Source organism: Lepidothrix coronata, unplaced genomic scaffold (assembly GCF_001604755.1).
Source record: "Lepidothrix coronata isolate B3197 unplaced genomic scaffold, Lepidothrix_coronata-1.0 Scaffold0, whole genome shotgun sequence".
NCBI lineage: Eukaryota > Metazoa > Chordata > Aves > Passeriformes > Pipridae > Lepidothrix > Lepidothrix coronata.
Window position 1 is genome coordinate 18,762,084 of NW_016690180.1, and position 16,115 is coordinate 18,778,198.

The 16,115-nt window shown below is 38.7% G+C and overlaps 1 protein-coding gene and 1 long non-coding RNA gene across 10 annotated transcripts in view; one reads left to right on the forward strand and one right to left on the reverse strand.

The window, feature by feature from the left end:
• LDB2 (LIM domain binding 2) overlaps positions 1 to 14,804 on the forward strand; it is a 220,766-nt gene extending 205,962 nt beyond the window's left edge. For 2 of the 9 annotated variants that reach the window (XM_017804973.1, XM_017805008.1), the window contains 3 exons: positions 3,202 to 3,325; positions 4,419 to 4,570; positions 13,532 to 14,804. In XM_017804973.1, coding sequence (XP_017660462.1) covers positions 3,202 to 3,325; positions 4,419 to 4,570; positions 13,532 to 13,762 — 507 coding nt within the window. In that variant the 3' untranslated portion in view covers positions 13,763 to 14,804. Of the gene's footprint in view, positions 1 to 3,201; positions 3,326 to 4,418; positions 4,571 to 10,690; positions 10,834 to 13,496 lie in introns of all 9 variants that reach the window. The other 7 variants (XM_017805016.1, XM_017805041.1, XM_017805035.1 and 4 more) reach the window with 7 other exon arrangements.
• The window catches only part of LOC108492575, an 81,424-nt gene continuing 70,264 nt past the window's right edge, over positions 4,956 to 16,115 (reverse strand). Inside the window, exon 3 of the long non-coding RNA XR_001873154.1 lies at positions 4,956 to 5,160. This is a non-coding gene — a long non-coding RNA (uncharacterized LOC108492575). The remainder of the gene's footprint in view (positions 5,161 to 16,115) is intronic.

Consider the following 16,115-nt stretch of genomic DNA (forward strand, 5'->3'; position numbering starts at 1 on the left):
CATCATCACTGCACTAAATTCTTGAAGACTTTAAGGTATTTTCCTGGGTGACTGATTTCAAGCTGTGAAGAAATTCCTTGTAGAAGTGATTGGTTTTGTTGGTGTTCCAAATATTATTAATATAGTACTACAGTAAAGTCTTGTATGTTTTTGTATTATCCAAGGCTTAAAAAAATGTTAAAACAGATGTTTTGAAGAAATCTCACAGAGTGAGACAAGGTGATCTCACCTAAACAAGAATAGGCAGTTTAAACCTCAGGCTTCTTCTATATGTCAATGAATGTAGGAGTTTAAAACATTCTGTTAGCTTTGTTTTAAGATGTCACACTGTAAAATGATGCAGTTAACTCAGCCTGCCATTTACCCTGCTCACTAGTGGTTGAAGATGGCAGGTGGTTTTGGCCAACCAAGCTCTTAAATGCACCTTCTCCCTGCATTTTTAATCTTGCTTTTTGAAAAAACCAAACTCAGTGGCAAGTTCCTCAGACTTTAGATAATTGAAGCACAATCTTTTCCTCTTTCAAGGATTTGGTTTTGAGTCACTTCAGATTTCAAGTAGGTTTCAAAGGTCACTGAAAAAGACTGTGAGATTTAATATCAATAATTGTCATTCCAGATCATTTTACACTTGTGCCAAATTCACATGAGCTAGGTGCATTTAAAACTATAGAGTACAAGGCTCTCCTATTACTCAGGCATCCAAAGCTGACCTTATAATTTGCAGACTTTAAAGGGAGAAAATGTTTGTGAATTCCCCCAAATCAGAAGAGGAATTCATGCAAGTCCATACAGCTTCCAAGTATCCAGAAGATGAGACTGTCCCATGTCCTACTGTAGGGCCCTCTGCGCTCATATTTTGACTCTATGCACATGAGGTCAGTCAGGCATTTCTATGTTTTGGCTCTGTATCCCATTTAATCTTGTGTGTGAAGTGAAAGAGATTATAGACAGGATTAAAAATGAAGGTATCTACAGGTGGCAGGGACGGCCTAGTTCTCAGTGCACATTACAGTCAGAGCACAATAAAAAATATCTTTGCCAAGATGATAAAGAAGAAACATTCTCTTCGTTGCCAACAGTAAATATATAGGGAGGAGTAAGTGTTTCATGAATAAAGTGTCCCTAAGGAAATCTTGGAAGACTTACGTGTATATTTACCTATTTTTAGTCCCAGCAGCAGTAGAGCTATGTGAATCTAGTGCTCTGCCCAGGGTAACTAGTTTGTCCAGAATTATCACAGCTATCTTTTTCACGCTTGTTACTATTTGCTCATAATGAGAAAAATTAGGCAGCCATGCCAGACTTTTGAGAACCAAAACAATGGTGTCCATGGTATCACGAATCTCTCCCTCTTTCTCTCTCACATACACACACACACAAACACAGAACCTGAGCAACTGTCTGCTGGTTTCAGAATAAATTGAATAAGAACTCAAAATACAACACCTCTTTCACAGCATAAACATATTTTAGGACCTGATGCGCTTATTTTTTGTTAGATTATTGACCTAGAGGAAAATCTGAGCCCAAAGTGACAGCAGAGATCTGATAGCAGCTCTCTGTCTATTAGATTATCTTGTATTTATCTACAAAAAATATGTAAAAAATTCTATGTAAGAAAAAAGTCAATGAGGCAACTGCAGATTAAATTTCTGCAACTGGAAAAAAATAATTTCTCATATTTAAGCTCTTCGTTCTCCCTGCTGCTTTATGTTATTTCTCTTTTAACTGCTGTTAATGAAAGGCTCATCAAACAGCAGTGCCAATACACGGTAATATTTAAATGCTGAATTAGTCTCTTAGTCCTCATGGCAGCTCCCTTTCAGCTATTTTCCCTGCATACTTTGCATCTCCATTTGTATGGATGAGAGTGGGGTGCACATGGAGAGAATGGAGCAAGCATTGATCAGCTCTGCAGCACAGAGAGAAGAATTTGCCTCCTGTCTTACATATTTTAAAAACACCAAGGTAAAACATCTCCTGCTGAACTAAGTCCTAGATGCTCCTTCAGCAAAACTTGCTAAAATTAAGTCAGTAACTCAAAAAAAGGCTTGGCTTAATTTATGTCTTTTTGTGGTTGCCATTCTAACTTCTAATAACTTGATCGACTTGTTGTCTTACTTTTAGTGTTGGTAAAAAAAACCCTGCCCCTGCTTCTAAATGCAATTCTGCTTTGAAAAGTGACTAAAAATGGCATGCAGAGTCCATTTTTATTCTGTGCCAGCTACTTCCTTCTCATATGTGCTCAGTTAGTAAGTGAGGAACCTTTTCCTTACTTGTGCCAGCCCTGGAAATTTCAGGTGGAACCTACGGGTCAACCTGGAATTTTTTTTTCTCATGTAGGATGACTGAAAACCAAGAATCCTGCAAGCAAGAGTAACCTCTCAATTATATGTGTGCAATTCTGTAGTCTTCTATGGCTTTGTGTGAGGCTTAAATGACTGGAAATGATCTGTGGTGATAAACAGGAGAGAAGAGAAACCAGCTCAGAGTTCTTTATACTGGAAAAAAGCAGTGAACAGTGATTTTAATTATTAAGTGAATAGATAGAAAATATATAAGACTATTTAAAAAAGAAAGGTGCTTGCTTGAAATTCCATTTTTTTCAGAAATCTCCACCTTATACATTCAGCATTCAAGCAGACAAGGAAAATTAAATGTTTTTCTTTGTTCTCGGATGTGACATTCATGTCATAGGAAGAGAATGTATAGTCCTCATAACACAAAAAAATCTCCAAAATTATCTGAATTATTTTGCATGCAATTGCAAGATAAAAGACAGTTTATGAGAAGTCCTCTTTGTGGAATGCAGCAGGTCATAAGAACACCGTGTGTACATTTTGCTGTATGGGAATGATAACGCATTATGGGCATTTTATTATTTATTAATTATTCTTTGCAGATTAAGCAATCAAGCATGAACATTTTCTAGTCTTCTGAAATCTCTGTAGCCTGAAAGACCGGAGTTGAAGTTTATCTGATATATATAAAAAATACTTAAGGTAGCAAATAGCGAGCAAAAGTTTTCCCAGTTCAGAGTTTTATCCTGCAATTCCAGTGCAGATTAAACTGAACTTTACAAGGCATCCTCAGTTAGCAAGAGTAAAAAAAAAAACAAAAGTAAGATTCCCAGTAATGTAAATACTGATCAACTGGGCCTTTGCTTGGATGAAATTGTTCTATTCTGATTTTTTCTTCCAGTTGTGTGTAATACTGGAGCCAATGCAGGAACTGATGTCAAGACATAAAACTTACAATCTAAGTCCTCGAGACTGCTTGAAGACTTGCTTATTTCAAAAATGGCAGAGAATGGTGGCCCCACCAGGTATGTTTCATTTCCAGTATTCCACTTATTTTACAGTAAAATTAATGGAGAAACAATAGGAAAATTTACTTCTAAAGGAAAGCAATTAACACTGCTCCAAAAGGAAGCCTGAAAATTATTCTGATGTTTTATGATTTGTCTGACACAACTGATTTATGGATGTGCACATTCAGATGGTTTCACTATGACTGGGATATAATTTAGTACAAAAAAATGTGTAGATGGAATGCAAAATGCCTACTGACTCCATTAGAATTCATCGTTTATGTAATCCAGCTTCCTGCTGTGACTCTGAAATTACAGCTACAATTCATAATTAATTGTCTTTGAGACTAATATAAAGTTATTTACAGGCCTGAACCTAATCTCCTTCCTCTTACACCTCAAAATAATAATTCTCTCGCTTTTTCAGATTATAAAAGTTTGCATATCTAAGACTATTTGCACGGGTGCTCAGGTCAAATTTTGAGAAGTACAATTGCCCCTCTGTTCTTTGCCATTTTAAGCAAAGCTGTGTAATTGTCCTGTTTTGACCTGAGTTTTGAAGGTTTGCAGGGAAATGGCATTCAGCTGTGCTCTCTTGGGAGTGGGAGATTTAAAGGTGAAGGCCCCAATCAGAGGCACAAGGAGCTCAAATGCTAGTTGCTTGTGTGCCACAACAGTAGGGTAGAAAGCTACCTTAGCCCTCCTCTCTGGCTGGGTCAGTTGAGGCTGTACCCTACATCAGAGTAAGGCCTGGATTTTTGTTTAGCACTGTTGCTTGCTGTGTGACCTTCAGCAAGTTACACAGTCCCTTTGAGCACCATGATAGTTCTCAGGATACTCCAACTGGTAAAATGCTTTGAAATGTCTTTATAGATAATGCTGGGATAATAAGTTTTGGTAATCCATTACACAAAATTGAAAGCAGCTTCCATTGATTTAGGCCCAAAAATCATTCTATGGTTTGTATGTTAAATCTACTACTACTACTATTAAACTTAGAACTTTAAAACTAGATGAAAAAATATTCTAGCACTTCTGCTTATGGATCATTTTAGTTCATGCTTTACAGTATCTGCCATTTGCTTTCCTTCTTATCATTTTATTGCAGCAGAACCCACAAGACAACCAACAACCAAACGGAGAAAAAGGAAAAACTCAACCAGCAGCACTTCCAACAGTAGTGCTGGGAACAATGCAAATAGTACCAACAGCAAGAAAAAGTCAGCTGCTGCAAACCTGAGTCTATCAAGTCAGGTACCTGTAAGTCTCGCTTTCCTTTTAGGCCTGAATCACTTACGGTGCTTTTATTCTTTCTTTACATTGTAAAGAAGGTGCATTCTTGAGCCAAAACTATCACAAGCAAAAGGCAATCTTGCACAGTGTGCTGTGGAAGCTGGGGAATTAGTGAAGAGATGTGAAGGAACTGGTCTGCAGTGCAGCTTTAACAAAGGACCCTCAAACCCAGGTGTCCTGAGGATCAGATGTGATTTTCTAAAGGCCTGGGCCAGCTCCCCTTCTTATCAAAGGGAGTCCTTCCACTAGTGGTGGGACTAGATTGGGCCTCATGTTTTTAGATATAGCAAGAGCCTTGCAGACTTCCGTCTGCCAAGTGCTAAGTGAGGATGTGTCTCTGTGGTGCAGGACAGTCACACCTGAAGAATCTGCTGCTCTCTCTACTTTAGTACCTTACTTCTAATTGGTGCCAGATTCAGATGCTGAACAGGAACAGGTTATGAATTAACTTACCTGTTAGGGTTATTGCTTTTTCCAAACACTCCACTTGCAGAGGGTAGATCCCTTGGAATATGGCTCTCAGCTTATCCACCCTGCTAGCTGGAACTGTTGACATCCTAATTGTACAGGGAGACACCAAGTCATTTCCAGAGTAGTAACTGTACCAGCACTAATAATGTCACATTTACTGCCTTACTGACAATATAGGGCTAATCAGTCCCCAAATTGTGACAAAGTGTGTCTTAGTCAATAAGGAGATAGCTTATGCATTTTAAAGCTTGTGAAATTAATTTTATATTATAGGAAACATAAAGTCATACCCTGGGAATAACATGCAGGGATTTTTATTGGATTTCTGATCAGCAGATAGGAAAGGACTAGGTCTCCTCTGAAACCTGACAAAGAATATAGGCCTTTTGTTAGCACAAAGCAGACACTTCCTAGGAAACTTGAATACCCAGATAAAAAAAGAGGAGTAGACTAACACCGGTGAAATGAAATGAAGATTTTTTTTGTTTAGCAACTGATTCAGCAATCCAGTAGTTTACAGAAGCTTGGGGCTTCAGTACATTAAACTCATATTTCCTCCTTGTCATATTAACATTTTCACATGGCTCACATCCCCAGAGTCAGATTCTTTCCCTTATATAGGCATCTCTGTGTTTTTCTGGCAGCACAAAACAGTCAGAAGCCAGCTACCTGATCCCCTGGTGACAGGGACCACTCTAACTCACTGACAGCATGCCACAAATCCCCTTGGATCAATATTCAAACATATTTAAGAAAAAAAACAGCAATTAAGTGCAAAATTGAGCAACCATTTAGTTCCCTGCTGTCTCCCAAGTTTAAAAGACAATAAAATCACTTCATCTCACTACTTTCTGCTCTGAGTTCAGTTCAGTAAGACCAGAATCTGACCCCCTGCCACTCTTCATCCTGCCCCTCCCTGGAGAGACAACTTTTGTTGGCTTCAGTGGTAGCCATGTATGTTTGAGTGTAATTGAGCCCTCTGTCACTCCCGCTGATATTGAAGCTGACTTCAGGTACTGAAAGGCTACTCCTCACACATGAAGTAGTCAAGGCTGCTCCTCCTGATGGAGATGATAGTTGAGCATCTGAGACACATTGGTGAAGTTTATCATGGTATGAGGGATGGATTTTTAGCCTTCATTTACTTTCAGGATGTTGCATAGTCAATGTTTTTCAATATTCTTTTCTTTCTGTACCAGAGTAGCAAAATGGTCCAAACTCTTTCATATGGAGGATCAGGTTCCATTTTTAGGACACTTCTCCTTTCCATCTGCAAAGGGGAAAATGCTTAGCTGTTTGATTTGACATACTAACAGCTCTTCCTATCTTCCCCACAGCAAAGATAGCAAACCAGATGGAATTGATGGTTGCGCCACCCTGTAGGGTAGACAGAACTTGAAATAATTTTAGCAGTAGGATATTTTTGTGCAAAACTATTCAATGCTTTTCAGTTTAATACAGAGCTGTTACCACATTTCTTCAAAATTACACATTCCTTGAAGTGGACCTTATTACAGGCATACCACTGCTTTCTGAAGTTAGCTGCAGGTAGCAGTAACTTGCTTTCTGTTTCTTTCAAATAACTATGCCTTAAAGTGTATCATTTAGTAGTTAATGTTTGGTTTCCCTTATGCAATAGAAGACAAGAGATCCTTGAATACAATCTGGTAGTTTTCAACTCATTAAAAGCTTCATTTGTCCATACAGCTTTCTGTGAATGGGACTGTCCTACTCAGTATAAAAAAAACGAAAAACCTACTGAAATTATTCATTTTCAGTGTTAAAAGTATTTCCCCGCTCCTTATTAGAGAAGAGGAATGGAATCACTGCATCTTCTATCCAGATGACTCACATAACCAGACCTAATTTCAGTTCAATTTTTCTCATCTTCACTCTAGAGAACCCTGGCAATGGGCTCATATCCACATCAAATCTGGACTAATATGAAGTTCAGCTTTCCCTTTTTTTCCAATGATTTCTTCTCAGCCAGTAAAGTCAGTCTGTCCACCATAATCACATCTAATTACAAATTTCCTCTCACTTTTACACTTTCGTGTTGTTTTCTCTCTAATAGTAAAATAATCCTGGTTAGACAATGTTTTCTTAGCTTCTATTCTGTGTAGTCTTGGTTTAGGACATTAGTAATTATTCAGTTTTGCTCCTACAGTAATGCTTTGTACACTCTGGCAAATGTGTGAATTTACCACTCAGCTCATCCACACCTCATTCACACCATTAACTTCTGTTTTTTTAATGAGGTCTTCGTGCCTGCAGAGGCAAATGTCATGTTCAGGATAGTGTCCAGAAAACAGCTGAAGTACCAGCAGCTTCACAGAGTTTTGTCATTTTCCCCACAGCCCCTTCCAGCTCTTCAGATAAATCCATTGGGCTGAACCAACCTTGATTAATGAGAGGCAATGGTACTTGTCACATAGACATTCTTCTAGTTGGAGGAGGAGGAGGATGTGCCATTTCCTCTACTTGCATTATTTGTTGATCATTTCTTCAGGCAGGAACGGTGCTGATAATACAGAGCCAAGCCCAGAAAGTGAAATGATGTGGTTGTACTTCCATGCATGGGTCAGGTTGGCACTGCACCCTGAAGCTCAGTTGGTGAAGCCTAATCAATCAGTATCATTTGTGCTCTTTGTGTTGCTTTAAATTGATTAGCACTTTCACAGCGCTGACACATTCTGATACATCTTTAATAACATTGTCTTTAAAAGCGTCTTAAGGGTCTCTGCCAGTGGGTGGGTATGCATCTTCCCTCTCATCAGTAATTTGAAAAGGTTCAGTCTTAGTCCATCCTTTTGTCTCTAACTATTGTTTATACTCTCTCAACTGTGGTAAATAAAATACAAAGTTTTGCCCTTTTGACAGTCGCACTCTATTGCACCCATTTTCCCTTACGATGGTGGGAAAAACATCGATTTCTGTGATTTTGTTAGTTCTCAACCTACTGATTGCAGACTCTGTATCTCTTGTCAACATAACTCTTGTGGCCCAAGTCCCATGTTTAATATCTCTTCTACATATTCCATATTTCCTACATATTTCCTACATTCTTAAAACAAATGTAGTTAGCCAGTGTGCTACATGACTGCACCACACAACTCATGCCTAGGTTGGCCCATTGCTTATCCAGTGATGCTTTTGACTTGAATCCTGTAGGTGCTGGGACAACACACTGTAGTGTGCTGGAAGTAGAACTAAGTCCCACTAAAGTCACTCCAATGGCACAAATACAGAAACATTTTTCTCTCCAGAAGTTTTCTTCTCTCAGACCCTCACAGGTGCAGGCTCAGTACTGCATTGGCTGGTTTTAGTGCATAAAGAAAACTGACAGAACAGAGAGACTGAGAAGCTGCAGTCCACTCAACTGCCTTAGCCTCAGCAGATGCTGGGTTTGTTTATGTTCTTAATCCACCTGACCTTAGGAAGAAACATTAGCCCATTGGGCAGAAACTGGAGTTACCAGTTTCCTCTTTTCTCTAAACAAAGAGCAAAGATGGGCAAACTCCTCCTGCAAGGTTCATAGAAAACCTTTCTAATGTCAGACTTCCTATGATTCAAAGAAATTATTTATCTAATTTGGGTGTGCCATTGCCTTATCACACAGCACTAATAATTTCCTCTGATATTTGAAGCTAGCTGCAGTGTTTTCCCAAGTCTTTGCTCAGTTTTCAAGCCTCTTTACTGGCTAAAATCATATTCCTTAGCATTCTTCATTCTCTTCTGTTTCAAATAAAACTTTCTTGCAAGCCCAGGCCCCTATACTGTAGAATAGTGACTTGTTCACTGTGATCTGTGGATGACAGGTATATATGCAAGACCATCAGAAGGGGTCCATACAGCTATTATCAAATAAATATTACTTTCTGTTAAGTTTAATAAAAACAGGGCACATTGATCCATTTTCATATATTTGAAATTTGACAGCAATGCACAACTCTCACAAACTGTAAGAACCATTGCTCCAGGCTGCTCCCAGTCATCACCACAGAAATTAATAGGTGGATTTTGCTTTCATTTACTAATGAAGATCCTGTTGAGTGTAGTACTGTAACCAGGAATCCAGTGAAATATCATTTGTGTTGGAAAGAATAAAGCATCACTACATGCCACTAAGTAAATCAAACGTTCTTTGTTGCATCCAGAGTCTTAATTAGAACCTCCTTGCACTCTTTAAGCAAGTTACATACCTCAGTAATCTCTCTTTCTCTTTGTAGTTCTCTGTAAGCTCCTGAGAAACCAAATCCATAAATAAACCTGCTAACATGGAAGGGAGCAATACAATCTCTTATGTGTTTCAGAAACAGGGGGTAGGTTTAGGTGGTTTGTAAAGGATGTTGTAGAACCACAGTTACAGTTCCAAGGCCAGAGATCAGTGTCGGAAATTATCCCACGTCTCAGAACTGTGCAATTCAGAATCCAAGATTTAATCGTAAGGAGATGAGAGAGAATAAATTTGTTTCCAGTTTTTGTACTTTAGGAAAAATATTCCAAACAAGACCAGAATGTCAAATTAACAGGGAGGATTATGATGAAATGCGAAAGATTTTCCACTAGAAAGTGTTTACTCTGAAGCCTAATTAAAATGTCAGTTCTGTTTCTATAGATCATTTCAACACCAACGTCAGTCTGATGTTTTTGTAGTGGAAGCAGTGAACATGATGGATATGGGCAGCAGTGGGTCTCTCAATCATTAATAATTTTTTGTGGTAAGGAGTTAAGAAGTCAGTTATTAAAATAATTGTGACTAACACAATTCCATAAGAAGGAAAGCAGGAGGAGGTACCCTTCTTCTTTTGACTTAGCACTAGAGGTATGTTAGCTGCTAGAACTAGTGCAACTTTCAGTCCCTGGAGTATGAGACGTGCTTGAACAATATATTTGCTAGTGTTAGGCATTTTTAATTATCTCAGGCTTGTGAGCACTGTTCATCTACTTCTGAGAACTGAGACACCTGAGCTATGAACTAATCATTTTAACACACTGGGTGGGATCGCGTATTAACAGTAGCAAAGATGGCAGGCATAGGGATGGGGAATTTTACATGGCCCAGCAGTTTACCTCCAGACTTCACTAAGACATTGTTTACATATAAGATGATCCCAAGTTAAAAAGTTTAGTTACATAACTGAGCAGAGCAGAGCTAAATTTTGAGTCTTGGTATAAAAAAGATGAAGCCTGAGAAGTGACCGGTCTGTTAAATAGAGTTGTGTACAAAGTGACTTCTGTGTGTAGTTGTTATGCATCAATTAAAGTTTGGATGGCAACTAGGGTAATTTCAGGATGAAAGGTATGATATACATGAAAGCTGCTTTTGTGGTTATATTATAAAATAATACATTTCTATCACATAATGTAAAACAACCACCGCTTTATTTATAGTGCTTCACTGCAACCATATTTTACTATCATGAGACATTCCTTGACCAAAAATATTGTTTCTAATCACAGAGTAAATTAATAAGATTGAGTGACTACAGACTAAATCTTTTTTAAACTAATCTAGTCAAATATGTGCTACCATAACTAGGCCATAGCAGTGTGTGCTGCCATGCAAGAGACTAGGGTTTAATTCTTGGATTCTGCTTCTCACTCCATGAGCAGGAGCTAGGAGCACTCCAGAGCTGCAGCCTCAACCCTGGGAGGGATGGAGCCTTGTGTCATTCAACAGCAGTGACCCCCACTGGCCAATTTAAGGAGAAGCATTGAGGGGCTCTAAAAGGAGTCACTTCCAGTCCTCCTCAGAGGTTGGTGGTCATTGCACGGGATCTAGTGAGTGGAGGTTCAATGGGGTGCACTTGGTGGGGTCTTCAGCTTTCAGTCTAAGGAGCAGAATCCTCTCTGGGGAGGAAACAGCATGTGCGCTTCCTGAGACACTATTTTTGCCTGACATAACTATAAGTGGCAAGATTGTCAAGATTTTTTTTTTAAATGTCCTGTAACTAATGCTGTGATATCTATCTTTTAAATAGAATGAGGGAAAACTTCACTAACCTCAGCATAATTGTAGTTTAATTCCCAGAGAGAGAGAGAAAGAGACTCAATGGCATGGAGAGAAATAGAAATGCAAACTGTCCTCTCAGTGGATGTCATTGTACTAAAGGAATAATATTTGCAAAGAATCTGAGAAATTAGAGGCGAAAATAGTTACAAGGTGATTGAACATCTCCCCACTGATGCACATATGTTTCCTACCACAGATTGAGATTTTTCCCAGCCCAGCATTAGGTGACCTGAGCAGCAAAGTTAGCACTGTTCCAGTGGGGTCATTAATCTTCAGTTTGCCATTATCAATAACAGGAATTTTGTCTTAGCAGTAGGGATTACATTTTTGTTCACTTAATGTCATCTTAGTACCCTAGTTTACATCTCCTCAGATTGGCCTAAAGTGATCATCTTCCTTTCAGCACTTGCAGTTGTTAAGCATATTTACCCCTCCCAATCATTTGGTGGATGTAATACATATTTAATTCTTTCATGGCCTCCTCAGCCAGCTGTTCTAGCCCCACAGTGATTTTTGATACGCTTCTCTAAGTCTCATCCAAGTCACTGACCTCTTGCTGGTGTGGCAGCAGGGAGAACTTGAGGCCCGTACTCAAGAACATTGAAGTAAAGGGAACTGTTGCCACCTCGGTCTGTGATTCTGTGTTTCAGCCACTCTGGTCTTTTTGCCTGCCATATCACACTGCACACCTCAAACCCAACCTGCTGTCCTCTGCCAGGTCTCTCTTGTCATTAATGCTCTCGCAATACAATGGGGTCAGGTCTGGTTCAGCAGTGCACACTATATATTGTCTATTGTTTAGAGAGATGGAAGAAATTAGAACAAACTTTTGCTTATGAACACCTTTGTCTTTAAAACTTCTATGTCTTAAAGTTGTGTGTGAGTTTTATTTAACCAAATATTTTATGGATATACGGAGTAACAAAATATAGACAAAGTGAAGAAGAAATCATGTAACAGTTTCCATATACTCAAAAATATTTTACGTAGCATAGGCTGAAAATGTGATACAAAAATTCTTCTGTATCATGCCAGCCTTTGTTGAGGGATATCAAAAAATAGTATAAACACTTAAAGGCAATAATTTGTGTTGTTTTGTGGTGAAGGAAGTACACATCTGATTAAAAAGAAAACTTATTAAACGCAAACGTGTCTTCTGTTTGCTTTTTACAAATGCTTTTACATTCAAAAGGAGAACCAGATCCTTTAAAATATGAATCTGTTGTTTGCTAGGATTCTTGGAAGAGCTTGTTAAATCAGCAGGAATGAAGCTAGACATCTGGAATTACTGCACTTTTACCAAGCACTAGCTGATGCCCTGACACCTGAGCTGCATGAAAAGATGCATCCCACATATTTCTTTAGCAGTTAGCACAGCAGCCTGATTCTCTGTTGAACAGAGGGAACAAGAGAGCTCTCTGGCTTTGCACCTTTGCTTTCCAATCTCAAGTTTGCACCTTTCTATCCCATGCTGCTTAGGTTTTTTGCAGCAAATCTGTGATGCACTGGAGTACAGTAGGCGGTTTACTTGTTTTCATGGAAGGACAATTTGTACTTAAAGCAGTGATTAGATGAATTCTGTCTTTCTTGCATGCTTTAGTTTCTGATGACTACTAGCTTCATCAGTGTAATTATAATTAGCACTCTTCATCTTGCTTTTACGGTACCAGCTGGACAGATTGGTCCTCTTACTGCACAGATTGGCGGCAGGGTTGCCTACATGGAGTTAGGTGACAGGCACCATGAAATAACAGATGGTAAATTCAGGGCTTGTTGGCAATCAGCAGGTTTTTGCTAATGACTTAATTAGCTATGCAAATTGTCAAATCAGTGTGAACATTGTTTTTATCGAAAACTTTACCTAAATTAATTACCATAATTAAGTAGCAGAATGTCAAGTATATTAGATGCGTAAAAGGGCTTGGCTGGCTATGGATTAGAGAGTTACCATCTTTATTAGTGTTGTGCTCCATGTTTGAGAAGTCTGAGGATAAGAAATGCAGTTACTTTTAAACTACTTCTAAAATACACATATCGCAAAGTTCCAACTGAGATGCACCCTGGTGCCTTTCCAAAGAAAATGGCTCAGGAAAAAATTACTGGATACAGGCTAAATATTTCAAGGAGGAGTTTAAAAGCAGTTTCATCGCCTGTTTGTTTGCTTAAAAGCAGGCACATTTTTCAGTCTACCTGCTTTTCAGTTCTGGGGGTTCTGAGATCCAGAGCCGTGAGCATGCAGCTAGAGAGATGCGTTATAGCTTTTCATTTAATTAGAAATAAAGTGTAAGCCTGTCTCCTGCTTCCTACTATGCGGGAACTTTTTAACTCTGTTGTTCAAATATCACAAAGTTAAGCGATGCAAATTCTCTAACATAATTTTTTTAAGTTGATTTTTTCTCTCTCAAGGTTTCCATATAACAAATATTGGGTGCTGTTCACAGGATGTGATGGTGGTAGGAGAACCAACTCTGATGGGAGGCGAATTTGGGGATGAAGACGAAAGGCTTATCACTAGATTAGAGAATACACAGTATGATGCAGCAAATGGCATGGATGATGAAGAAGATTTCAACAATTCACCTGCACTGGGAAATAACAGCCCATGGAACAGCAAACCTCCTGCTAACCAGGAGACAAAATCTGAAAACCCCACACCACAAGCTTCCCAATAGGTTAACCTGCAGCCGTGCCCACTGCAATGTATGTCAGTGGGTTATTAATTACTGTTTCACAGCATTCTTCAAAATAAAATTTAAAAGAAACACCTTTCAAATTATAAAGTATCTATTTCTAAACTAAAGCTATCCAATTTTTTTTCATTAGGGAAAACTCTTGTATAAGCTTCCATATACATACCTTGGAAGCATTCTCATACAACATGATACTGGCACTGACCTCGATTAAAATAATTGGAAAAGATACAGCATCTCATGAAAAATTTCTGACAGTGCATTTTATTGGAAGGGGTTGTTTTTTTCCTCATCAAACAATGGCCATATTTTAAAGTCATCAGTGCTCAGGATCTCATTAACGTAACTATTGTAAAACTTTTTACAATTGTAATATATTTTCTGCTTTTCAACTTGCACCTGAAATTTCTTGTTTCAGAAAAAGATCAGCTTTTAAGGAAAAGTAATTTAAAGTAACTTTTGTTCTTTCTTTAACTTTTCTTCCATCAGTTAATCATATAAAGGATCCAGCATTTTTAATTTACATTTAGCTGATGCCAGTAGATACTCTATCCATCATTTAATAAAAATACTGAAACAAGAAATGTCTTTTTTTCATCAAAGACATGAGAAATATTTTTATGTGGAAAAAGACACCCAGTCCTATGAGAGTTTATGCTTTGTAAAATTGCTGTCGATCCAGATATTTTAAAGCCATGTAATCCATTAACTTTGTGGGCAGCTTAATAAATCTAAAACTTTTGTGTTTTTATTATTGTATCTGAGTTGGCTTTGTTGTTATTTCTTTTCATAGTATATTTCTTGTATAATATTTTTGTAAAGCCCTCATTTTTTCTTTTACTTTTTTTTTAATTCCGGTGTATTTATGTGAAACTTTATAAAAGAAACTAATTTTTTTCATTTACATATTAATATGTTCAACTCATTATGTAAAGACACAGTGAGTCAGTGTGTTATATAATACAACTGTATTTTATGTATGCTTTGCCAATAAGTGTGCCAATAAACTGTGTTAACAAACGTGCTCTTATACAGTGCATTTACAGTTCCTTGCATGCAAAACATACATGCCTGTGTGCAGGATCACACACCAAGACAGGATCACACACAAAGAATTTTTGAAAATAGTCTTTCACTGAATTTCAGTCTTTTTCCAGCAAAAGGGAAAGTCTATCCTTGGGTGTGAATCATTTACAGCTCGATTTGGTTAGATGATCTTTTTTAACAATAACGATGTGCAACACCAGGGGTGGGTTACAGCTGGGAAAGCCAAGTGTGAGGGAGTGCAGGGCATCCAACCAGCACACCTCCATCCTGAACTTTGCATCCCTCACCTTCCAGGGCTGGGACTTATCAGAACAGGGATTTCCACTCTGCTGAATCCTGTCTGATAGCTGTATGATGAGTCCCTCAACTGGGGCTGAGAGGATTTTAAAAATTCTCCGTCTTTCTTCCCTTTGCTATCTATCCATTGTTCACCGAGCAAACAAAACCCCCGGAGTGGTGCCGCTGCTCTGAGCACAGCCCAGTCTGGAAAGCCCCTCGGCTGAGCTGGGAGGCACAGAGGGACACGCCTGCGTCCCGGGGCAGCTGGGAAGCCCTGCAAGGTGCACCCTGCGAGTGGCAAAGACGGGGAGAGCTGCCGACACAGAGATGCCGAGTCTACACAATCCTGCCTTTTCTGCACAGGAGCGATGTTTTGCTCTTGCCTGAAACTGTATTTTTAATATTACTGGCATTATAAAAACAGCTGAAGAATTTCTAGGGGGGGTGGGGTTGAGTGGCTGTACATATACCCTGAAGTCAGTCTAGGGAAATCTATATATCCCAATGATATATAGATATTTTTTAATCATGCTTTTGCTAGATGTGATGCCACCAAAGAGTTTTGAAGTGACCAGTGCAGAAGGAATAGAGGGCAAAGCACCCTGTGTGGCCACTTGTTTCTTAGCAAGACAGCTCCCTCTCTGCCCCAGGAACCAACCTCAGCCCCTGACATGGGTATATGCTCCTGTAATCAAAATCCTTGTTCAATGAATTTTGGCACCTATGGTATGCCTTGCAGGAAGATAGCCTAAAAGACACTCCAGGCTCTAGAGCACAAAGGATATCAGTTGTAGGGTAGAATTTAAATCTATCTAAATAACAAACGTGGATAGCAATGCTGCTCCTTCGTGACACTTGCAGAATGTAGGAAACTGTAGGTCTATCATTCAGTGACTATATCAGTCCTGATTTTTCCATGTAAATAATTAAATTCACAATGTATTCCATTAAGGAATCTCTGGCTCCTATATAACTGCTATAACATTACAATTATACACTGTAATTCTAA